We start from the raw sequence: 24,669 nt of genomic DNA on the forward strand, positions 1-24,669 counted from the left end.
CATATGGAATAGCCACCTGAACAAGGAAGGCCCTATTTTATAACAGATAGTCCTAACATGCCAGTCCTTGGCAGCTTCATGGAAGAGAAAGCACAGACTTGGCTTTTAAGAGCACTATAAGTCAGCCAAGGAATCAGCTGAAGATGTCTGGACCAGTTTATGATCTTTGCACCCTGCATTCTTCTTCCTTTTCCATAGTTTTCTTTCTTCTGTGTAAGGCGATGTTCAGCAGAACACCACCTTTACATAACAGGGCGCAGAGTATGAGCTGGGCATAGGTAGAAGGATGCAGCAGAGAGAAAGGATGTGTGACTAATAAAGCAGAAAGGTGATGTAGAACAGCAGCACCCTTTGCAGTGTGATAAGAACAACAGTTCCCAGATACTTTAAGTGCCTCCAGCAAAATGTTTAACAGACACCTGCAGTAATAGGCATTTTTCCCCTCTATTAAATTTGTTAATTTAAGACTTCCATTCCAACTTCTCTCAAGCACATACACTCACCAGCTTCAAGTTCTTCTCAAGAATGTGCCATGTTGGCTCCATCACTTCAAACATCATGTAATACTGGATATTCTGTACAAAATTCAGCATCCGCTGCCGCAGTGTGAAAGCACCAGCAAACCTAGGGGAGAAATCACACCCACACATCTTAGAGCTAGCAAATGCCACAAAGAACTATCACCAGGCTTGCACAGTCAAGCAGAGCTAAATATTTCTGTCCTAGCAAATTCACTGCTGCAGTGTGGAAGGGATTATAAAGTTAATGCAAACCACTTCTGATTATTTTCCACATATTCAAATGGCTTTCCCTCAATTACTAGAGTCAGAGGTTTGAACCTGTTATAGACTGGACAATTACTTTGAATATTTGCTTATATTCAACTGAAATTTTAATATTAAATATTAAAGCAAATTTACTAGTGTAGCTATCGAGTGAGACATGCATTCGTTAGCAGAGCAAAATTTAACAAGATAAATGGTTCATGTTTCTTTCCAGCCTTACTGGGAAAAAAATATTCTATGCCTTGAATCAATATGTTCAGGGGATCCAAATATTTAATCAAATCACCTGCTACCTGGGGTATTTAATGCAATTTCACCTTAAAAATAGAATGGTAGGATTATATAGAGGTTCTTTCAATGTTAATTTATGCAGGCTCTGTGATGGCAAACTAAGAACTGACTTCAGCAAACTGGGACAGGTCACCGGAGATGTGGGGGATACCCACCCTAGGGGTTTTCAACCACAACTCTCCTGTCCCCTGCTGATCACAGTCGTCCTGTGAGCTGTAGGTTGGACTAGAGACCCTCACAGGTCTCTTCCACTAATACCTCTACAATTACAGAACCAGAGCTACAGTCATGATGGCTGAGGTCAGCGCCAAGGCAGCTGAGGGTACCTTGTCACCAGAAAGCACTCATTGGCAAGGCAGAAGGTACTACCCGCAATGCTGGGGTCCACCTCACTCTCCAAATAGGCACCTCCAGCACCTGGGGTGCAGACCCAAAGATGAAAATCTACCCTCACAGATGGAACAAGATAGAATGATTTCCTGGCAAAACACCCCAGCAATTTTACCTCATTCAATTTGTATCACACCAAAACCCCAAACATTAGCCAAGCTGCGTGAAGGTCATGAGTCCCTGCTAGTGGTCTGGCCAGAAGAAAAGAATGTTGCTTTTAAACTACTGGGGTCCTTACTAATCTTGCTGATGCTAAAGTAGCAACCAAGACAGTATATGCACAGATGTCCTCTGCTGTAACTGTTCAGCGTATAGTGAGCTAACCCTAAAGACCACCTCTTCCTTTCCAAAACTTCATGCCAACAAAGAGGAATGAGCCAAGCAGCACGAAGATTATTGAGCAGACACTTCCTACTGAAACCTAAATTGTTATATTTTGACCTCTCTCAGCCTGTAAGAAATTTGTAAGGATCTTTTTCACGTCGAAATGATCTGATCCATGTCACGACATATCTAACTAGCAAGAAGAAAACCCAAAACTTCACATCTGATCCAGCAGACAAAAAGGCCATACCACTTAGCTGAATGTAGGGAGAATTGCTTGGCCGTCTTATTGCTGATCCAAACATTGCACAACTGTCTTTCCACATGTTTGCAATAGAACATGTGTCTGAAAAGCATCTGGTATCTTGTCAGTGCTTTCCTGGAAAGAAAGGAGAAACCCATTCAGATTAAGCCCTGTTCTGACTGACAGACTAAGCTGTGAAGGCTGAGGCTGCTCAAAGGCAAAGAGACTTTACACAATATGTTCCTTACGCCTTCAGGACGCACACAGATCCGCACTGAAACAATTCGAACCAAAGAAAAAAAAATCATATTTGTTGTCATCCCAAAGAATTTCTCTCCAAGGAGTTCCTCCTCCATATTTCCTGCCAGCGGGTACATCACCAGCCTCCTTCTTCAATTCCCTCGAGCTACCTGCAGAAAGGTCACTCACATAGATGCTGGGACAGAGGGCTGAAAGCCTGCGGTCATGTACCCACTGCACTAAGACTGCTACGATCACCGAAACAATTCACTAGGATTCTCCAAAAAGATGAAGAAAAAGCTGTAACCAAGCTACAGGCAGCATTACCCCATCAGCAATGCACTGTCGGAAGCAGATGGGTATGCTTATTTATAGCTTCAGGGACTGGATTCAGGTCTGCATTCAGACACTTTGGTGTAGGTGTCTACAGAGCTCCAGTCGATACAGTTCATGAAACCTTACCAAATAGTATTTTCACTTCCATCAGCTACCATCAGAGCTAATACACTTAATTTGAAAGAAAGAGACATAATTTCAAAAGCATCACGTCATTAGAAAAGTCCCACTGTGTCAAGTGGTTTTTTTAAAGGGGAAATTAAGGGACAAACTAATTGTTGGCATTTAACAATTCAACATCTGTCACCCTGTTCATGTTAACACTGCTTGTCCTACTTGCCTTGGCTCGCAGTAGCAGGTCTGCCAGTGTTTCTCAAGGGAAACGGGGCAAATCCCTGCAGAAAAATGAACCATCCTGTCCCTCATAACTCAATTAAATGCAAAATAGCTTGCTATAGCAATTCTAGCAACAGCCTGTATCCTTCTAGTTCGCAACCAGGGATACCAGAAAATGCATTTTGTTCTGCTCTTCACATTTGAAAAATGCTTAATTCTTGCATGGAAACCCTCTTGTCAGAGTTCATGTTCTCAGGAGAGATACTTCAGAAAGCCATGGACAAATGAAAACTGGGTGACCAGTCACAAGTAATAGCAGGGACCAGGCTGAGAAAGCATGCTTTGATCTGTGTCTTCCCACTATTTAAAATGAAAGCTTGACTTTCCAAGCATGCCTTAGACATGGTCTAGTAGGGCTCTATTGAAGATACAATCCGTATTCCATAGCCTACAAGTGGAGCAAGCAGGGCTCAACAACCCCAAAGCATTCCATAGTAGTCAGCAACTTAAAACATCACTTTAAGGATACAGGCTTTCCAGTATTTTGCTGTGTGGAAATGTGTTTCAACCTCAATGCAAAAGCTTCTGTCTTTTTTTCCCTTCAGTGGATTGATACTTTACCTGTTTATAATAAGGGACAGAGGCCACTTAACAATGTAGTCAAAGGAAAATGCTTCCAGACCGCTGAGAGTGAGCTCTGTGGGGTCTGCACTGATAATGGCCTTCTCCTGTTTCGTTTCTATGGCCAATACTCTCAAGAGCTGTGTAATGAGGTCATGAGGCATCAAGTCAATCTATAAAGGAAAAGCAGGAAAAAAATGAAGCTACAGGATACTCATAACTACTGCGTAGCAACAGACGTGTGGCAGAAGAGCAAATTATTAGAGTCACTCTCAAGTCATCAGACCACCTAGGAAGCAATAGTGAATGACATGATCTGGACAGCACTGCAGCAGACACCGGAGCAGTGTCACTGTAGTATTTAACAATCAGCATACAACATACTACTCTGCTGATCATTCTCCCTTGCCCTCAGCCTCTGTAAGGTCTATTCAGATCTCACACTCCCCAGGCACAGCCTCTGTGCTGCTTCACATCTGTAAAATACACAATCATTAATAGGCAGGACTTCTAATCAGGTATTTTCTTGTACTCCAAAGTGAGCACCCAAGCTGAGATTAAGTATGAGAGACATACTACTCCTTCCACCTCATCCTGAGGCCACCCAAAAGCACCTTCTCCATGTTCAGATGCCAGCAAGAAAACGCAGCCCCTTGTCCAGGGTGGGTACTTCCAGTTGCTAATCTGGATGAAAGAGGACTTAACCCAGAGGTCTACAGAAGGACAGCCATCAATTCTCTTTTCCTTCACTGTACATTCAGCAGGTTCTTACAGGCACACAGATCTTCCCAAATCACGGAAGGCCTTCAGCTCAAATTCAATTATCTTCTGCTTACATACATTCTTACCTTTAAATCATCCTTGAAAGGATCTGTGTTGGCTGTGCTCATTCGCAGGGCTAATTCAAGCAGAGCCTCTAGCCTCGTAGTTATGATGTCATCTACAGGCTTCTTAAGTTCCTCTTCTGTGAGATCCATGAAGTGAACAAAAAAGTCCCCTTGATCCATCAGGAAATAGTGTTTTATAGATCTGCTCAAGAAAATGGAGGGACAACTGATCATGTTTTTTAAAGCTTAAGTTAATCCATATTAAACCTAAAAGAACAAAAACAATCAATTCAGCCAGCCTGCTGTGTTTAATCACAAAATGTTCCTCTTCATACACTACACACAGCCATATTTGGAAACTCCACATCTGGAGACTAGTCTTTTATGCATGTCCCCTCCTCCCTTCCACCTCAGCCAGGATGCTTTTGTGCAGTCAGATCAGGGCTGTTGCTGTTCTTTTTTTCCTTTAAAAATGCACCTTAGAAAAAAAAAGTATGCACTACATTGCTGGGTGAAGGCTTATACTGCTACCCTGAACAACACTCCAACCTCCATGATGTGCAGACCCATCCAAGAGGCAGTTGCCAATACAGAGCAGAATCTTGGACTCCTTTGAATGAACAAGTATCTGTGCTGATTTTTTAAGTACTCCAGGTACTTGCATTGACTTCTGCTAACGCATAAACTTTAATTTTCACTTGGCACCAGGGAGAGTTAACTGAACTGGGCCAGGAGCTTGGAAATAGCTCAGAGGAGAGTTTGAGGATTAACTTAGCGCCTGGCTAAAGATCACACATGATAACTGCAGTTTTCAGAGCAAAAATAGGACCAGCACAGCCTTAACACAACGTGGCTGCAGACTCCTGATCACTGTCAACTTGGGACAATGCTGAGCCCCTCTGTTTCCCTGACTGTCATTACTCTCTTGAACCAAGAAAACTCCCCCAGTCATAAGGAAGTCACGACAGTGTCAGCGTGTAACTGAGGACACAACAGGTAGGGGAGCGAGATACTTACTGCTGACACACCCTAGAGCGCAAACCCAAATAAAAACCTGACCTAATGCTGGCGACAACCCCACTTCAAGCAGAAGGTTGAACTAGAGACCTGCCAAGGTTGTTGGTCCCTTCCAAGCAACATTTCTGGGATGCTGGAGAGAGTCAGTACTCCCGCTTAACTGAGAAGTGGTTATCTGTCACAGGTCCCTGGGGTTTGATCACAACCATCCCACTTCAGCCCTCAAAGTGCACATACACGCTGGAAGCTCAGTAACTTCCTCTTCAACCAGCTGCCCCTGCCCTTGCACCCCAGCAGATTACATGCACACAGGACAGCTGCAGAATGATCTAGCAGAGAGGCTGTTTCGAAGATGAGGAGGTCACAGACATCAACCCCAGCTGGAGAGGCTGAGCAACACCTTAACCTGAAACTACATTGTGATAGACAGGCCCAACAGAAGACATGTGCCACCAGAGCTTTGGAAGCCAGTGTCTTTTGAACAATCCTATTAAGCAAAGAAGGCTTGGAAGGATGACAGTCATTAGCAAGGCTAGGAACAATCTCCTTAACTGACAGGTTTCAGACAGCTCTTATAACCTTTCATGAAACAAGGCATGTTCTCTGGTGGTTTTCACAGGACAGGAAGGCACATATCAGTTTCAAAGGAGTGAACCATGGATCTTCAGGTCTTCCCACAACCTCTCTCAGCTGGAGCTGTAGTGTTCCCAGGTCTGGAGCAGACACCTTTGTTGCAGCTACAACTTTTTCAGACCTAGCATAAAGCAGGCCCAAAGCAATCCCACCTGGCCTGCTAGGCACATTCAATTCAGTTGCCATTACTGCTCCAGCTTATGTCTCCCAATTGGCATCTCCTTGTGCAAGTCACTTGGCAGGTTTGTCCCACGAAGCTCAGACCACTTTCTTTCACAGTCTGTCACTGGTTTGAAGCAGAACCTCTGGTACCAGTTCTCAGCCCAATTACAAACTATCTTACAACCAGCTATCAGCTGCAATTTCTTCTACTATTTGCTGCTGTGTTGGTCTTCTGGATAGTTAAGATTCCTGTTTTTTCTGTTTTCTGAAGATAACAATAAAACTAAAAGCTTGATTAGCACAAGAAAGCTGGAGTTTGCATGCTAGAATGCACTTGCATTTGCTATCAGCTGAATGTGTTACAAGAATCAAAATATAGGTTTAAAATGAACTTTAAAAAAAGGACAATATTAAGAAAAACCCAGTACTGAAACTTGAGGCTAATACACTTACTCTTTCCCAATTACCTGTGTTTGCATGAACAATAACCATGGCATATATTTGGTGAGATACTTAATATCAAGCTATTTCTTATTCAAATTAAACTCTTCTTGATCATACCAGATGATATTGGGAAACTCCTCTCCTGGGTGGAAGTGACATAGAGCCGTGGGACAAGTCACGAGAGAGGTGGGGGATGTCCATACTTGAGGGCAGGTTTTGGGATTGGGCTAGACAAAGCCACAACTGCCCTGACCTAGTTTTGGCAACAGCCTTCCAAGGAAGTTGGACTAGAGACCCCCAGACATCCTTCCCACCCAACATTTCTATGATTATACACTCTTCTTTTTTTTCTTCAGGAAAAACCCCAAATCTTATTTTTTCAGGTCAACCTTTCTAATGGAAATCGAGAGAATACATCAATAATATCCCAAGAAAAGAGAGCTAACTTCAAAAACTTATGTTCACTATCAGAACCAATCTATTTAACATCCGTTTAGTAAAATAAATCAAACCTTAGGTGAGCCACCAGCTCTTTCTCCTCCATTAGGAAATCCAGAAGAACTTTGCTAGCATAGTTATATGCTTTTTCTATTTGTTCCACATACGCTCGCTCTTTTAAAGTATAGATGACCTCTTTAGCCACAGGGCAGGTAACATCCCGTCCACATTCTCGCACAACATTTAAATATTTCCCTAGAAGCAAAAAGAAAGAATGACCCATATTCATACCTACTGTATATCCAACTTTCAGACCACTACCTTCAAGAGGAAGATATGCTGTGAAATGTTTACACTAAATTTTACTGAAAGCTGGAAAGGATTTAGACACCTTTCAAGACCTTTCATCTTTCAAAAGATGATACAGAATTTTAAATTAGGCACCCAGTATCACATTTAAGAAGAGATTTAGAGATGGTTTTGTTTCCCACTAGTAGCAAAACATCTCTGCAGATAGCCAGAAACTCTGAAGAACTGGTGCTGCACTTCAGAAGTAGCTTTTGGAGGGTTCTTTACTTATGGAAAAGAACAATGGCAGCCATCAGGTTGCATGCTTCATTTAAACACCCAAATTAAAACACAGTATGTAAAACCTCAGTTGTCTAGCTCCATCTAGCTAGCTGCTAGAAAACTGTACCCATGAAACAGCAGTAAGACAGAGAGCTCCCCTTGCTGCTGGACTCCCTCCCATGTGTTGTTTTATTTATAGGATTTGGGGTTCTTTTAAAATCTGATTCTTCTGTTCCTCTGAAAAGTTCAGCTGGACAACCCCATAAACTGGCAAAGCATGATGACATTTACTTTATCATTAGATAAAGAATGGTAACGCTTGTCTCAAGATTCTTCCTACATCAGAAACATATCTTTACCTACCTGTGCTTAGTATTTTGTCAGCCATTTTCTGCAAGAATGAGGGAATCTGTTGCTGAACAACAGTATATCTTTGATCCCAATACTTGTCATTATAGTCCTCCTGAATCTTCTCCTTCTGCAGCTCATGTTCCTCCACCATGAACTCACTGAACAGTTAAAGCAGATGTTTAGAAGCAGGAAGTGGTACAATGAGGATTACTTTTTTTGACCTGTAAACTGGTAATACGATCTATCAGAAATAAGGTCTCATGAAAATGCGTTCCAATCAAGAACTGAAACTAGTCTGTATTTATAGTAAAAGGAGAAGCATTATGCAGAGTGATTCTGCTAATCTGCAATCAATTATGACAGAAACAGAATTTTACAGGATTCATAAACCAAGTCTAAACATTATTTGGTAGTCAGTGTAGAGGTGAGGAAGCTGGGCTTTGTCTGCCTTCTCACCGTCAGGAAGGCATTAATTTTAGCTATTTTAACTTGAGTTTTGCCCCCCCTTAGCATTCTGAAAATGTGGGAAACAGAAATGCTGCATAAACTATTAAAGACAGCAAAATGCTTCAAATGATTCTATAAAAGCCAAGAAACTTCAGAGAGTGCTGTTAGCTCATCTCAGATCAGCATATCAGTGGACTACATTTAACATAGATTCACTGAGTTATCACACTCGTGCCTCATGAGAAGAGGACCCACCCCTGTTGTGAAGAGGATGAGGATGTGAGAGGAGAATATTTAAAGCGGGACAGGCACAGTAAGGTGGAATTTAAGTGGACTGCATATTTGAACTGTTGTGCTATTGACTTTTGCATATAATTTCTTTCAATCTGGAAAAATAAAGCAAGTGACAGTGTCTCTGACTGTATAACCCCTGAATCAAACAAGAAATGTAGTTAAACACTCTCTTGCAGCTCCCCTTCCTTGCAATGCTGCCTTGCCTACCTACTGCTGCCAGGTCCAGGCCCCTAGGCTATGCAGACTCTATAGAGCAGAGGGATAGGTGCACTAAAAAAGTAGAAGCCAAAGACCCGAACAGTATTTCTTAACTTTTACATTTCATTTTCATTCCTTAACTGTTCTTTACCTGTACGGATCATTAATGATGCCTCGATATATCCACTTTTCCAGAATTTCAAAATAAGGCACACTGGCTGCCTTGGTTAAATACAGGCACAGCTCCTGGGCCTGGCTGTCCCCCGTGTAATTGAAAGTCTTGTCATGGAGTAAGCTCAGGGTTGATCCTCCCATACACTCACCTTTATCCACAGAAGTAGCTAAAATTTAAAAATATAGATATAAGACACAAAGCTGACACAGATTAATTGCACAAGCTGTGCTGTTAAACGTAATGAAGTTAGCAGTTGATTAGCTGACCATCCTAAGTCACAGATCTCCATGTCAGCTGTAGACCCCTGCTGTTAGATGCAAGGCCTTTCCACCACACAAGCAAAAGCTTACATCCTGAAATGTCCTAAAATGAAAACTCAAATGATCCACAGTCTAAAATAGCAATAACCAAACCCAGCCCTCCAGGGGAGAAGAACTGAACTTCGGTAGACACAAGGTACCTGGTGGCTTAGAGCCCAAAATCCTCCTACACTGAGGGGACCATGTAGAGAGATCCACTTTCCAGGTGGTAATGGAAGAAACACACACTTCAGTGACTTGCTTAAGAAACCTCTGATCTCAAAAGCACTTCTGTTCTCAACTGTAACACTGAGGTAGCCATGCATATAGCTCGAACACCGGGATTTAGGTAGGTTGATAGGGAAATTTGTACTTTGCCATCACAAAAGAGACGTATGGATGGAGGAATACAGTACTGCTGTGAGTTTCAGATTGACATAAATCTTAATGTAGTTGGCTAACTAACTGCTGTGTTCCAAAAAAATGAAAATTTCAGCAAACACAAATACCAAGAGGGATCACCCAATTCCAGATTGTGAACAAAACAGATATTTACATCCAGATAAATTCTCTGGGTTGAATAGAGAGAAATGTACAAGTATTCTCACACCAAAGAGTTTAACCAAAATTACTGAGGTAACTGGATCTGTGACCAACAACCTCAACAGCACAGGCTGGGACTGCCTGGCTGAGGAGCAGCACTGCAGAGAACAACCAGGGGGTCCTGGTGGACAACCAGCTGATCATGGGTCGGCAGCGTGTCCTTACAGCAATGAACACCAACTGCGCCCAGGGCTGCACTGCCAGCGATTATTCCCCTCTGCCCAGCACTGGTGAGGCTGCACCTGGAACACTGCATTCAGTTTGGGGTCCCCAGTGCGAATGACAAAATGAAGAGTCCAGGAGAGGCTAATAAGATGGGGGGGGCTGGTGCCCAGGGCACACAAGGAGAGCCTCAGGGAGCTGGCCTTGTTAGCCAAGAGAAGAGAAGATGAAGCTGAGGGTTGTTGAACCTCATTCCTTCACTATCCAATGGATGGTTCTAGAGGAGATGGTATGAGACTCCTCTTGGAGAAGCACAGTGACAATATCAAAAGGGCAAAAGTTACAAGAAGGACAACTCCAGTTGGAGACACAGAAAGAAATGTTCACAAAAAGAGTGGTGAAGTCATGGGAAAGGGCTCAGAATGGTGGGGGATCTCCACTGCTGGGGATTGTCCAGACTCACCTGGACACGGCCCTGAGCAACCTGCTGTAGCTGTGAGCAAGGGGCTGGACTAGAAACTTCCAGGGGTTCCTTCTGGTTGAATCGGTTTGTGGTTATACATCCACACACAGCTGGAGAGGCATTTGGAAAGAAGCTGAGTAGAGACAGCAGTGGTGGAAACAACTGATCCGAAGGGCATGGATTGTGAAGGTAAAAGGCATGGACTTCCCTCATGACAGCTCTGAAGGGCAGATTCAGCCCTAGAGCCCACCACTCTCAAAAAAGAGCAGTGCTCTGACAAGTACAATTCCCTTTGGCTTTCTTTTTTAATATAACATAAAATTAAAATGACATATGCCCTCTCTATATTGCTACTCTGCACAGTTTTCAGAAGCCACTGTCACGCACCTGTCAAAATGTAATGACTGTATTTTTGAAACTCACCAAGCGAAGCAAGAATCTCCAGGGTCCTCATTGTGGGCTGAATATAAAACCAGAGTTTCTGCAGTGACAGAAGTCCCTGTCTCTGAAGATGTTCCAACTGGGTAATTAGTATCATGTATTCCTTGATTAGAGTCCGCATAGCAGCAGCCAGAGCATGATTTACCTGTCCATACTCAAAGGAAGACTTCTCCTCTATGAACCTGCAAAAAGCAAAATGGAAACTCTTTCAGGCAAGGCACCTTGTATCATTTTCAGGAATTTTATCTTCAGGACACTGTATAAGCACACGAGTAGATCATGTGTTGGAAAGCGCACCAGTCTTTAGATGGAGTTTCGGGTTCCACATTTGCTCTGTGTCCCCCTGCCTATTTCCCATTACAACACTTCCTAGTATGAAAAGCTGTGGGAAGACGTTTCCCATCAAATTGCAGGGAAACTAGAATTATCTGCAAAACCACTATGTAAAAAGTGAGAGCCAGGATTTTCAAGGTGATTGTCTTTGCATAAGCAACAGATTAGGGACAGGAAAAGATCTCAAAAGGAAGTGATGTGCACCCAGACATGTGGGAAAAGCACTTCTGACACCACATGCCACAGCAGGGATTTATCTGACCAGATTAAGATGGCTCCATATGTGTTAGTGGAGAGAGACAGATGCTTCTGAACACAAGTCATATCATCTGGAAGGAGACATGTAAAAGAGACTGGATGAATCACATCCTAAAAATGCTTTGCTCTCTTTGCTGATCTTTTAGGGACTTTGAATCAAATGCAGACATCTACATAACAAACATCTGCTGTTAGTGAGATGTACCTTGTACTAGGATCTTTTAACAATTACTTAAGGTAGCTACCAGAGACTAGGCAGCAGTAGGTTCTCTTGTGCAGAAGCACACAAAGGTTGTCTCAGTCTTGGACGCCCAGAGGAGAGCAAAAAGCAGGAAATGGGGAGAAATTCATAGCAGAGTGGGAACAGACAAGCCAGAATAAGCAGACATATCCTATTTGCACTTTGCCTGAATGTACCAAGACCAAGTCTGGACAAAGCAAAGGTGAGGTGAATGAAGAAGTGAACTGGCAACACAGAGAAGAAACCCAGCAAAAAGAAATGTTGCTAAAACCAATTCAAAGAAATTGTCATTCTTATTTTATATCCCTGTAAGTTTAAATTAAGCTTGGAAGTTAACATCTGCACAATGACACATTCACTATTCTACAATCTGGTGCTCAAAGGAGAACATCTTCCTCTGACAAAAGTCAGCTTGGTACCTGGTGACAGCAGAGTAACTTGCTGCTACAGGAAGAATCCTGGTCACGAGCTCTTTGATGGACAAGTCCAAGTTTGGATCAACTGAAAATGCTCGGTTCTGCCTGCCTACAAGAGGCTGTGCTGTGATGTATCTTCCATCCACACCAATCAGAATGTACAGCAAGTCCTCCACAATCATGGATTCTTGGGAGGCTAATGGCAAAGTACCTGTTTTCAAAGAGAAGACAAAAAAAGAACACAATCAGAACATGCTGCAGTACTACCTGATCGTCCACTCATATCATTTCAGTCTAGTACCCAAAGCTTGAAAGGAATATATACTACCATTCAAAGAGAACAAAGGAAGATCACACAAAACCGAATCAAGATAGAGAGAAATAAAACTGAGTTATGGTCAACTCCAAAATCATCTACCTGGCTTTCAAGGAAAACAGAATCCCTTGCTCATTTATACCCAAAGCAAACCACGTAGAGAGGGCTATACATCCGACATCTGTGGCCAAGAGAACATCACCCATCACCCGCAGCTTGTGCTGCTGCTCCTTCCACCCAAAAGGGCTCAGTTATACCGGACCCAAGGAGCTCCAGTCTTGTCAACAACAATCCCTACCTCCCCTCTGCTGAAATATTCAAATATCAGGAAAACAGTTCAAATACAGACACAAAGAAATGCTACCCCAGCAAAAGCTGCGGGTGGACTGCAAACTGTAGGGTCTGTGAATGGTGCGGTCAACTACAAACAAGCTGCAAAGAAGCAGCTCAACCCAAAATATAATCAAGTGCATCAGAAGATCAGGGAACCGAGTGGCTACAACACTAACTACAGCAAAGCTTATCTCATGAAACAAGGTAACAATCCCTCTCCATTTGTAGGATTGTATGTGAGAGAACAAATGGTTCTGAGCTTGCTAGGAACATACCCTTACAGCACATCCCAAAAGGCCCCGGCAGAAATGCACTGGTGAACAAGCCATTTAAAGGCACCTCCAAGAATGAGCCTATTGTTTCATGTCCCCCTTAGACGCCACTCAAATGCACATCAGGAAGAAGCTACAGGTTTCATGTAGGAGCATCCACAGATCTGGGGAATGGAAACATGAGTCTCTAACTCAGCTGTTCTCTTCCAAAAAAGTACTTAAATCTAATTTATGAATAAGAAACTACACACAGCTCAGCGTAAAGCTAGAATACAACAGGGAGAGATTAGTCCCCTGCTGCTCTAGTGAGGAGACAGCAAATCAGGGAGGTTGTTATAGCCTTACTGGAGAGGACATTGAGCTGGGTGGATTGATGAATACTCCCTTGTCAGGTACAACTACAGATTTTTCAGCTGAGAATACAGATGTGATACTCCTACAGTATGATTTTATGGAGGTTGTGACTTGAGAGAAAAAGGAATGGGAAACTCAAAACAGATTAGATCCCATGGATCAACAGTGGGGTGGGAATTCAGCATAGGAGAAACACTGTGAACAAAGTAAGTTTGGGGTGTTTTATTTGAACCCCGCTCTTCAGCTGCAGAGTACAAGGAGCCAAGTTTTGATTTCATCCTGAGTGTCATGAAATCTGAGCGGCGCTTCTGAACAAGTACAAAACATAAGAAGTTAATGCAGTTTTCCCTGTATATCACATACCTATAGGTACTGTTGTGTCAGTGCTTAAACTGGTACCAATTAAGAAATCACCAATAAGCGCAGGTCTCTCATACACCCAGGATGGAAATACTGGAATGGGCTGACCAGAATTCTTCTTGTTCTGCTTATCTCGGAGGATTTTTCGTGTAAGCTCAAGAGGCTGTTGGAAAAAGAAAGTGAGAGAAAGAAGAAAAAGAGATCTTCAGAAGTCCAAGAAATTTTGAATTTTAAGCAGAAATTGACTGTAAACTGATAACTTGGGAACAGAAAGTAGAACAGCTGATGCTTCAGTAGCACGCTGTACGATTTGGTCTCCCAGTACCATCTAGTCTATTGGTCTCAGAGCTGCAGAGGTGATTTTTTTGTACAGTTGGCCGTCTTTTTATTGGAGGGTACATCAAATAATGCCTTTCTGCACCCCTCCCCACCAGCCTGGGTGCTAGGGCACACATAGGGGAGCAGAATAGGGACATGCACAACCACCAGGCAGCTTACTAGTATGCAAAGCGCACCACATGAAAGCCAGCAAACTCCTTCCAGAAACAGTAAGCAGTAACATCTTATTCAAGGGGCACTTACAGATAGGCTAACGAACACCTCTGAACTCGGTTTCTGCACAGTGCCCCCTGAGTAGCTGCATGCCAAATGCAATCCAGATAATCCACCCGTAGATAGCTGGAAAATGATGGGAGTTTTTTATTCAGAATGGGGCATCAGCAAAGGAAGTGAGTTGTTAAAGACCAAAAGACTTTCCAACCCTGGCCCCAGGCCTCTGACACTAAAATAAATGGAGTGCAAGATTAATTATCAGCTGGAGAAGCCTGTGAGATGTACAACCTACATGAATATTTAGAGCCCCAAGTGCAAACACAGGGCACATGCTTATGAATGCCATTTCTGAAGTTCCACAGATGTGTATGTGAAATGGGATATGCACAGGGTCATTTTACTTTCCTCTCATAGGAGGTCTCAGAGGAGAGAGGAACTTGCGAAGGAAGCAAACATATGTGTGAGCTTTGCCTCTTAAAGAATAGCACTCTTACATGTGAGAGGTAGTTGATGCACGCTGTGGCTGGCCCTGGCCATTTTTCATATTCTCAGAGCTGCCCAGTGCTGGGTCTTGAAATCCTTCAAACAAGCATCAGCTGTGGGACCACTCCTCCAAGCAGCACCAGTTCTGGGCATGTTTGCTGCAGCCTCGCTGCTGGCATAATGCCGGTACAATGCCCTCAGGACAGAGAGGCACCCCAAAGCAACGCTACATTTCTACTTATATCGTATATGTGTGATCTGCTAGAAGGACTTCAATTTCCTCTGCTCCTCTAACAGAAACAGGAGTCTCATAGGAGGGTATGGAGAAGGATGAAGCGCAAAGTAAGCTGCCAGCAATTCAAAGGATGACTAAACTTCACATAAAACTGCAGATCTCAGTGTAGGACTGAGTCCTTCACATGGGTAAGCAACTTGAAGCCCTTCATATATCTCAAACCCATACAGTGAGAAAATACTCCTCTATTGAAGTAGTATACAGTAGTTTACTTGTCTGTCACAATCTGGACACACAGACATTGGCTAAAAGATGAAAACATCATGTGCACTTTCTGTATCATCTTGAGCTCCAGGTCATTAAAGACCTGTAATGGAAGACCGCCCTGTAGCACTGGCCCTATGCAACATGGCTGTATGAACAAGCTTCTGCTTAGGAGAAGGGCAGCCATCGTTACATCTTCCCAAATGGCAGGGAGGAATGAGTTGGAAGAAAAGCTCCACAAAACATGGACCTCACCATCACAGCACCTCCATGAACCATGAATACTTATGAGAGAGCAGACTAAGAAAGTATACAAGTCCAAAAGCTTCTGAGGCATTGCACTAAGTATGGGAGACCATACAACCTAACAGAGCCAGGTAAGATCTCAACAGCATATGTGGATGGAATACAGTACTATAAAATAGAGCTAGTTCAGTGAGATGGACTATATGAAAGTTACACCTTGGAAATTCAGAGACATGAAGTAATTCCTGTCTTCAACTGCCAAAATGAAATCAGATCGTAGAATTCATCGAATGGTTTGGGTTGGAAGAGACCTTTAAAGATTGTTCAGTCCAACTCCCCCGCCATGGGCAGGGACATCTTTTACTAGATCAGGTAGCTCAAAGCCCTGCCCAGCCTGACCTTGAACATTCCCAGGGATGGAGCACCCCATTTAAACCTACCCTCTTTCTGTTTAAAACTGTTGCCCCTTGTCCTGTCACTACAGGCCCTGGTAAAAAGTCTTACTCCATCTTTTCTTATAAGCCCCCTTTATATATTGAAAGGCCACAGTAAGGTCTCCCTGGAGCCTTCTCTTCTCCAGGCTGAACAACCCCAAATCTCTCAGCCTGTCGTCATAGGAGAGGTGCTCCAGCCTTCTTTATCATTTTTGTGGCCCTCCTCTGGACCCGCTCCAACAGGTCCATGTCTTTCTTGCACTAGGGACCCCAGAGCTGGATGCAGTACTGCAGGTGGGGTCTCGCCAGAGCGTAAGAGAGGGGGAGAATCATCTCCCTCAACCTGCTGGTCACTCTTCTTGTGATGCACCTAGGATACGCTTCGCTTTCTGGTCTGCAAGTGCACACTGCCAGCTCATGTCCAATTTTTTTTTCACCAGTATCCCCAAGTCCTTCTCCACAGCACTGTTCTCCATCCCTTCATCCCCTAGTCTGCACTGATTGTGGAGATTGCCCCAGCCCAGGTGCAGGACCTTGCACTTGGCCTTGCTGAACTTCATGAGGTTCACATGGGCCCACTCCTCCAGCCTGTCAAGGTCCCTCTGGATGGCACTCCTTCCCTCCACTGTATTGACTGCACACAGCTTGGTGTCATCGGGGAACTTGCTGAGGGTGCACTCGATCCCACTAGGTATGTCATTGATGAAGATATTGAATAGTATTGGTCCCAATATGGACCCTTGAGGGATACCACTCACTACTGGTTTCCATTTGGACATTGAGCCATTGACTGTAACTCTTTGGATGCAGCCATCCAGCCAATTCCTTATCCATCTAGTAGTCTCCTTTCCTTCTTGGCCCTGGGAAATACCTATTGTAAGATTCCCTACTTCCGTACTACAAAAGAATAAGCCCAATAGCTCCCAGTGCCTGAGGGAAGTCCCTGAAATGAGATGAGCTCATGGCACTGTGAGGGAGCATGCTGGAACCTCTCTCCCTGTGAGCTCACAGCCTATGGGCTGGGGTGTACCTGGAGTCAGGGTGTGGGCTGCGGCATCCGTCCCTAATAAAAAGACAAGGTCTGAGGCCTATTTCTTATAGTGATCATGAAAAGGAGCAGCCAGAACCCCTGCAACAAATGCAGAACCTTCTTCATCAAGGGACTGGTTCTTCTTCATTTGTGATTCTCTGGGATGACAAAGAGGCAGGGAGCTTCTGTTGGAGTTCAGCCAGCTCTAGTGTGAATTTGTTAACTGGCAGAGTTCAAAAAAGTTGACACAGTTTTGGCTAAAAAGGACACAGCTACCTGAAAGGGAACACATAACTTCTACCACCTTGATGATTCTTGGGCCAAAACTGGTCCAAGCAGCAACTCCAATCACTGAAAGATCACTGGATGATCTCTCTGACAATGCCAAGTAATGACAGGGCAGACGGCACAGCACTTGTGGCACCAGTGACAAAGCACGTGTCTCAGGGGTGTGAATCACTTCCTCTCTTCAACTTAAAATTTAGATCATTGTCATTACAGGCTTCAATGACAGCCTGGACAAAACTCCCAGGACTGAAATGGCTGGCCCTCAGGTGTCAGCCTGGCACTTAAAACCCCATGGGATAGGGTGGCAGTTTGCCACTGTCATGCTGATGAACCTGCATCTGGTATCTTAAGCAATGACAGTGCCCAAATCCATCGAGGTAGAGAAAGAGCTCATCTTCATGCTCAGTGAATGCCAACTGTGCCAAAGGGATCCCTGCACTACAGCCCTGGTGCCAGGGAAGATGGGCAGCGGTGGGCATACACTGGACCTAGAGCACACAACCAAGGAGGAGTGGTGGGAGCAGCTGAGCTCTGCTGGGTCTGGCCAACAGAAGGTCTAAGAGCAGCCTGCAACTATAGGAAGGACAAGTACCAAGGCGATGGGTGCAGACAAGCTCCTCCCAGCTGTGGCAGAAGGTTCAGGTGGCCACGGACACAAGCTGCCTCTTGGGATAGTGAGATCGGCGAGGAAGAGATGCTTCTTCCCGCAGAGGGGGAGCAGCCATAGGGGGTCAGCAGGGAGGTGGGGTATCTCCCTCCTGGGGGACTACAGGACGCAGGTGGACAAAACAACAGCTGCCCTGATCTAGTGTGGGTGACAGTCCTGCTGTGAGAGGGAGGCTGGACTGGACAACCCCAGTGGTTCCTCCGACCAGTGCCGCAATGAGTCTGTGGAAACACTGGCAGCTATCCTCCATGCCTGGTGAATGAAGATGGTGCCACGAGGATCACAAATAGAGTCGCCCAAGTGAGACTCCTGCATCCATTAATACAGTGTGAAGGACCACTCCAGGGCTTGTGCCAGTGCACAACCTGGCTTCTAGAAGACATGGAGAAATGAATCAATTGCAATTATTATGACTACTTGACAGTCCTCGTGGGAAGTGGCTCTAGCAGAAACTCTGGGTCAAGATATTTCAGCTACGTGAATTGATACAGCCCTACTGACTCAATGGCCCCAAGCACCTGACCATTAGGGCTCTTTATCAGAGTTTCAGCTCTTTAAGTCTGAAGAAAGTATAAATGGAGCAGCAGGGAGGCACAAACCTTTTTAATTGGCTCGCATTGCCATTTCAATTCCTTTGGTTGTGAACTGCACATCCCAGAGAACATCACTTACCTTCTTTCCTCTTTTAGCAAGTCTGCACATAAATCCTATTTAAAAGATCAGTTATCTTACTGGAAATTCATCTTCCCTTCATGATCTAAATCAACCACATGACGCAGATCATCTGCGAAGGATTTGGATGAGTCAGGCATGTATTTCAGTCTGTGCAGACACGTATTTCACGGTGTATGTGCAACAAGGCTGGTTTCATCACTGCCTGACAGCAGGAGGTGGTTGGACTCTCTCTGTTTAGGATTTGAACTCTCCATCATCACGTGCATGTACAGCCCTTCAGGCTGAGACCCATCAGGTGTCCCAAAACACTGAACATGGAGGGTCCATTCCTCTAGCCATCGACGGCCTGAAGTGATCTGACGACCACAGCAAATTCCCCACTTGGTGGCAGATGCATCATCTACTGTCATCACCTTCACCAGGGACAGGAGGGTGTTCTTGGAAGGTATTGGCTCTGCTCAGCCACTCCCACAGAAAGATCTTCACAGACTGAAGAGTAACTGCACATCTGCTGAGCAGTCAGCATGGGCAATAAACCATATACAGCCACAGCTAGGGAGCTCAACAGCAAAGGTTGGTAGGACATATCATGAATGTGAATGCCGCCACGTGGCTAAGACAGGGCCAGCATTGCTGCAGAGTGAGCAGCTGAGTGAAGCACATGCCTCACTAATGCAGGCAGACCCCGTGCACTAACAAGACATAGATATGCCTCCACTGAGCGAGGGCATGGGACTGCCACAACAGAGACTGCAGATGGAGAAGACACCACCATGTGATTTCTGAGCATCCACAAGCAGGTCGGCATCCTCAGAAACAGTCACATGCAGAGCCTGGAGGCTTGTCCTGTTAGATTTTATTGATCAGTCATCAAAAGGCAGAACAGAAATAAACCTCTGGGACAAAGGTAAACTGCAAAATTTTAAATGGAAGCATTTGCACATATTGTCCAGTTGCTCACTCACTATGGACCTTATCACTCTTTCACCTGTGTCCAAATAACTGTCCATACATAGTTGCTCCCGTGCCCTCCACAGCCAAAATGCCCTTATCTTGACCCACAAGCTTTTCAACATATTTTTCTCCCTCCCTGTCCTGGGTTCAGCTGGGATAGAATTAATTTTTACAGGAACCTGGGAGGTGGGGGGGCATAGCCGGGGCAGCTGACCTGAACTAGCCAAGGAGCTATTCCATACCATGTGACATCATGCCCAGTATATATATGGGGAGTGGGCCAGCGGGGAGGGCTCTCCTGCTCTCTCTCTCGACTTTCGGTGGGGGAAGTGGCGGAGCGTCGGGTCCCGGGTGGTGAGCAGTTGCACTGTGCATCACTTTTTTTTTTTTGTATACTCTTTCATTAGTACCGTTGTTGTTGTTGTAACTTTTTTTTGCGTTGTCCCAGTAAACTGCCCTTATCTCAACCCTCGAGGTTCCAGGTTTTTTTCTTTTCTCTCCTCCGTCTCCCCCCTATCCCACCGGAGGGGGGCAGGAGGAGTGAGCGAGCGGCTGCGTGGTCCTTTGTTACCGGCTGGGCTGAAACCACGACAGTCCTTTTTGGCGCCCAACGTGGGGCACGAAGGGTTGAGATAACGACAGATCTGGCTAGAGCGTGTTGAAACAAATTTGTCATACGCATTCCTTATATTAGATAAATAGATGTTAGTCACAATGTTGATTAATTTGTTTACATGGTGGCGTTTTGTAAGTCCTTATATGCTCTATGTATTGCCTGTAGTTACGTTTCTCACCTCTGGGAGAGTGATTGGGATTATCATTTTGCTGTACTGGGCAATGTTGACTTGTGAAATGATTACATCACTGGTCATGAGGTTAAGCTGGTATCTGTATGAGGCAGTGATATCATTTCCATACTTTGGGCACCTTCTATCGGATTTTATTGGTAATTACAGCCAATCCATGGGGAAGTTAGGGGGGGATACTTCCCCCTGTCCGTTCGCCTCCCTTCTCTCCTTCCGACTAATTACAACAGCTTTTGAGAACTTTGAATATCCTTGGGATGCACAAGCCAGTGTGCTGTTAGTGCTATGCCTCCTGAATATGTTTCAGGTCTTGTTTAGGGCTACAAAAAGGCTCTTTAAGAGTACCACCCAGAGATCGGCCCCAAAGCTGGATATTCATGGGTGGCACGGCATGTGGGAGGATATGGGCAGGTATCTAGAGAACTTCTCACCCCCAGTGGCTTGGAAGTTCACTCCCGAACAACTACAGAACCCTCATGAAGTGGTAGAATATTTGAAAGAAAAATGCTGTGGCTATTCCAAAGACGTACAACTCGCTGCACTGTGCTGGGCCCTGGCCAGTATCTACCAAACACTGCTTGATATTAGGCAGCACCCTCAGGGAGAAAAGGGGGAAAAGATGGAAAACAGGACAGCAGGCACTGTGGCTACCCCTACCCCAGCAACAGGCACCGTGGCTACCCCTACCCCGGCAACAGGCAGCGCGGCTACCCCAACCCCGGTGACAGATACTGCAGCTAAACCAGAGAACCAACCTGTGCCAGTATCAGTCGCCCCTGTACAGAAAAAGAAACACACAAAGAAATCAGTTCGCTCAGTGAGAGATGAAGATGAACCAGGGTCAGCACGAGAACAGGAGGAAGAAGCAGAACCTGAAATAATCACCCGATCTCTATCCCTGAGTGAGTTGCGTGACATGCGAAAAGATTTTAGCCGCCACCCAGGTGAGCACATTGTTACCTGGCTGCTCCGATGCTGGGATAATGGGGCTAGTAGTGTGGAATTAGAGGGTAAGGAAGCCAAGCAGTTGGGATCTCTATCTAGGGAAGGGGGCATCGACAAGGCGATTGGGAGAAAAACACAAGTCCTCAGCCTCTGGAGGCGACTTCTGTTAGGTGTAAAGGAAAGATACCCCTTCAAGGATGAAGTTACATGTCACCAAGGCAAGTGGACCACCATGGAGAGAGGCATCCAGTACCTGAGGGAATTAGCCATGCTGGAGGTGATTTATAATGATCCAGAAAATGCGCAGTCACCCATAGACCCAGATGAAGTCCAATGCACACAACCCATGTGGCGGAAGTTTCTACGAAATGCACCACCAACCTATGCCAACTCATTGGCAGTAATGTCCTGGAAAGAAGGCCATGGACAAACGGTGGATGAATTGGCTGTCCAACTCCGGCAATACGAAAGAAGTCTCTCTTCCTCCCTACGGGCCTGTGTCTCGGCTGTAGAGGAATTGTCCCGAGAGTTCCAGCAATTCAAAGTGGATATGTCTTCCTCCCCACCTGTACAGGCCCGCATCGCAGCTATTGGGAGTAAGCATTCCTCTGCCCAAGAGAGAGGAGAGAGAAAGTACACACGACGGGCTAACCTGTGGTTTTACCTGCGTGACCACGGAGAGGACATGAGGAAGTGGGATGGAAAACCTACCTCAGTCCTGGATGCACGGGTACGGGAGTTGCGAGAAAAAGCAACCAGAAAAGAGGATTCTTCTTGGAAAACTGCTGCTCCAGTTTCCTGTGAGCAGTCCCCCAGATGCAGTAGATGGGCTGATCACATTTCTGATCCTCTTGAAGGGACTTCTGATTCACGTGTGCGAAAAGTGAGTAACGAATATTCTAACCAGGATTAGAGGGGCCCTGCCTCCAGCCAGGTGGAGGAGAGGGACAACCGAGTCTACTGGACAGTGTGGATTCGATGGCCTGGCACATCAGACCCACAGGAATATAAGGCTCTAGTAGACACTGGTGCACAATGCACCCTAATGCCATCAAGTTATAAAGGGGCAGAACCCATCTGTATCTCTGGTGTGACAGGGGGATCCCAAGAGCTAAGCGTATTAGAAGCTGAAATGAGTCTAACCGGGAATGACTGGCATAAACACCCCATTGCAACTGGCCCAGAGGCCCCGTGCATCCTTGGTATAGATTATCTCAGGAGGGGATATTTCAAGGACCCAAAAGGGTACCGTTGGGCTTTTGGTATAGCTGCATTGGAGACGGAGGAGATTGAACAGCTGTCTACCCTGCCTGGTCTCTCTCAAGACCCTTCGGTTGTGGGGTTGCTGAAGGTTGAAGAACAACAGGTGCCAATTGCTACCACGACGGTGCACCGGCGGCAATATCGCACCAACCGAGATTCCCTGATCCCCATCCATAAGCTGATTTGCCAATTGGAGAGTCAAGGAGTGATCAGCAAGACTCACTCACCCTTTAACAGTCCCATATGGCCCGTGCGGAAATCTAATGGGGAATGGAGACTAACAGTAGATTATCGTGGGCTGAATGAAGTCACGCCACCGCTGAGCGCTGCTGTGCCAGATATGTTAGAGCTTCAATATGAACTGGAATCAAAGGCAGCTAAGTGGTATGCCACAACTGACATTGCTAATGCATTTTTTTCCATTCCTTTGGCAGCAGAGTGCAGGCCACAGTTTGCCTTTACTTGGAGGGGTGTCCAGTACACCTGGAATCGACTGCCCCAGGGGTAGAAACACAGCCCCACTATTTGCCATGGACTGATCCAGGCTGCACTGGAAAAAGGTGAAGCTCCAGAGCACCTGCAATACATTGATGACATCATCGTATGGGGCAACACGGCAGAAGAAGTTTTTGAGAAAGGGAAGAAAATAATCCAAATCCTTTTGAAGGCTGGTTTTGCCATAAAAGAAAGTAAGGTCAAGGGACCTGCACAGGAGATCCAGTTCTTAGAAGTAAAATGGCAAGACGGGCGTCGTCAGATCCCTATGGATGTGATCAACAAAATAGCAGCTATGTCCCCACCGACTAATAAAAAGGAAACACAAGCTTTCTTAAGTGTTGTGGGCTTTTGGAGAATGCATATTCCAAATTACAGTCAAATTGTAAGTCCTCTCTACCAAGTTACCCGGAAGAAGAATGATTTTAAATGGGGGCCTGAGCAACAACAAGCTTTTGAACAAATTAAGCGGGAGATTGTTCATGCAGTAGCTCTTGGGCCAGTCCGGGCAGGACAAGATGTTATGAATGTGCTCTACACTGCAGCTGGGGAGAATGGCCCTACCTGGAGCCTCTGGCAGAAAGCACCTGGGGAGACCCGAGGCCGACCCCTGGGGTTTTGGAGTCAGGGATACAGAGGATCCGAGGCTCGCTATACTCCAACTGAAAAAGAGATATTGGCAGCATATGAAGGAGTTCGAGCCGCCTCAGAAGTGGCTGGTACTGAAACACAGCTCCTCTTAGCACCCCTACTGCCAGTGCTAGGCTGGATGTTCAAAGGGAAAGTCTCCTCTACACATCATGCAACTGATGCTACGTGGAGAAAGTGGGCCGCACTGATCACACAACGGGCTCGCATAGGAAACCCCAGTCGCCCAGGAATTGTGGAAGTGATCATGGACTGGCCAGAAGGCAAAAATTTTGAAATGTCGCCAGAGGAGGAGGTGACATGGGCTGAAGAGGCCCCACTGTATAATAAACTGCCAGAAAATGAGAGGCAATATGCTCTGTTCACTGATGGGTCCTGTCGCATTGTGGGAAAACATCGGAGGTGGAAGGCTGCTGTATGGAGTCCTACACGACTAGTCGCAGAAACTGCTGAAGGAGAAGGTGAATCGAGTCAGTTTGCAGAGGTGAAAGCCATCCAGCTAGCATTAGACATTGCTGAAAGAGAGAAGTGGCCAGTGCTCTATCTCTATACCGACTCATGGATGGTGGCAAATGCCCTATGGGGGTGGCTACAGCAATGGAAGAAGAGCAATTGGCAGCGCAGAGGTAAACTCATCTGGGCTGCCGCACTGTGACAAGATATTGCTGTTCGGATAGAGAAGCTAGTGGTAAAAGTACGCCACGTAGATG

The 24,669-nt window shown here is 45.3% G+C and overlaps 1 protein-coding gene across 3 annotated transcripts in view; it reads right to left on the reverse strand.

Annotated features, from left to right (window-relative positions):
- Positions 1 to 24,669, reverse strand: part of TUBGCP2 (tubulin gamma complex associated protein 2) — a 45,935-nt gene that overhangs the window by 14,153 nt on the left and 7,113 nt on the right. Inside the window, exons 2-12 of one of the 3 annotated variants that reach the window (XM_030030685.2) lie at positions 18,846 to 18,957; positions 13,978 to 14,137; positions 12,343 to 12,550; positions 11,074 to 11,273; positions 9,100 to 9,289; positions 8,022 to 8,167; positions 7,163 to 7,343; positions 4,416 to 4,596; positions 3,568 to 3,740; positions 2,041 to 2,169; positions 504 to 624 (exon numbers count right to left, since the gene is read on the reverse strand). In XM_030030685.2, the coding sequence (XP_029886545.1) occupies positions 504 to 624; positions 2,041 to 2,169; positions 3,568 to 3,740; positions 4,416 to 4,596; positions 7,163 to 7,343; positions 8,022 to 8,167; positions 9,100 to 9,289; positions 11,074 to 11,273; positions 12,343 to 12,550; positions 13,978 to 14,137; positions 18,846 to 18,875 (1,719 nt within the window). In that variant the 5' untranslated portion in view covers positions 18,876 to 18,957. The remainder of the gene's footprint in view (positions 1 to 503; positions 625 to 2,040; positions 2,170 to 3,567; positions 3,741 to 4,415; positions 4,597 to 7,162; positions 7,344 to 8,021; positions 8,168 to 9,099; positions 9,290 to 11,073; positions 11,274 to 12,342; positions 12,551 to 13,977; positions 14,138 to 18,845; positions 18,958 to 24,669) is intronic. The other 2 variants (XM_030030683.2, XM_030030684.2) reach the window with 2 other exon arrangements.

This window comes from Aquila chrysaetos, chromosome 11 (assembly GCF_900496995.4).
Source record: "Aquila chrysaetos chrysaetos chromosome 11, bAquChr1.4, whole genome shotgun sequence".
NCBI lineage: Eukaryota > Metazoa > Chordata > Aves > Accipitriformes > Accipitridae > Aquila > Aquila chrysaetos.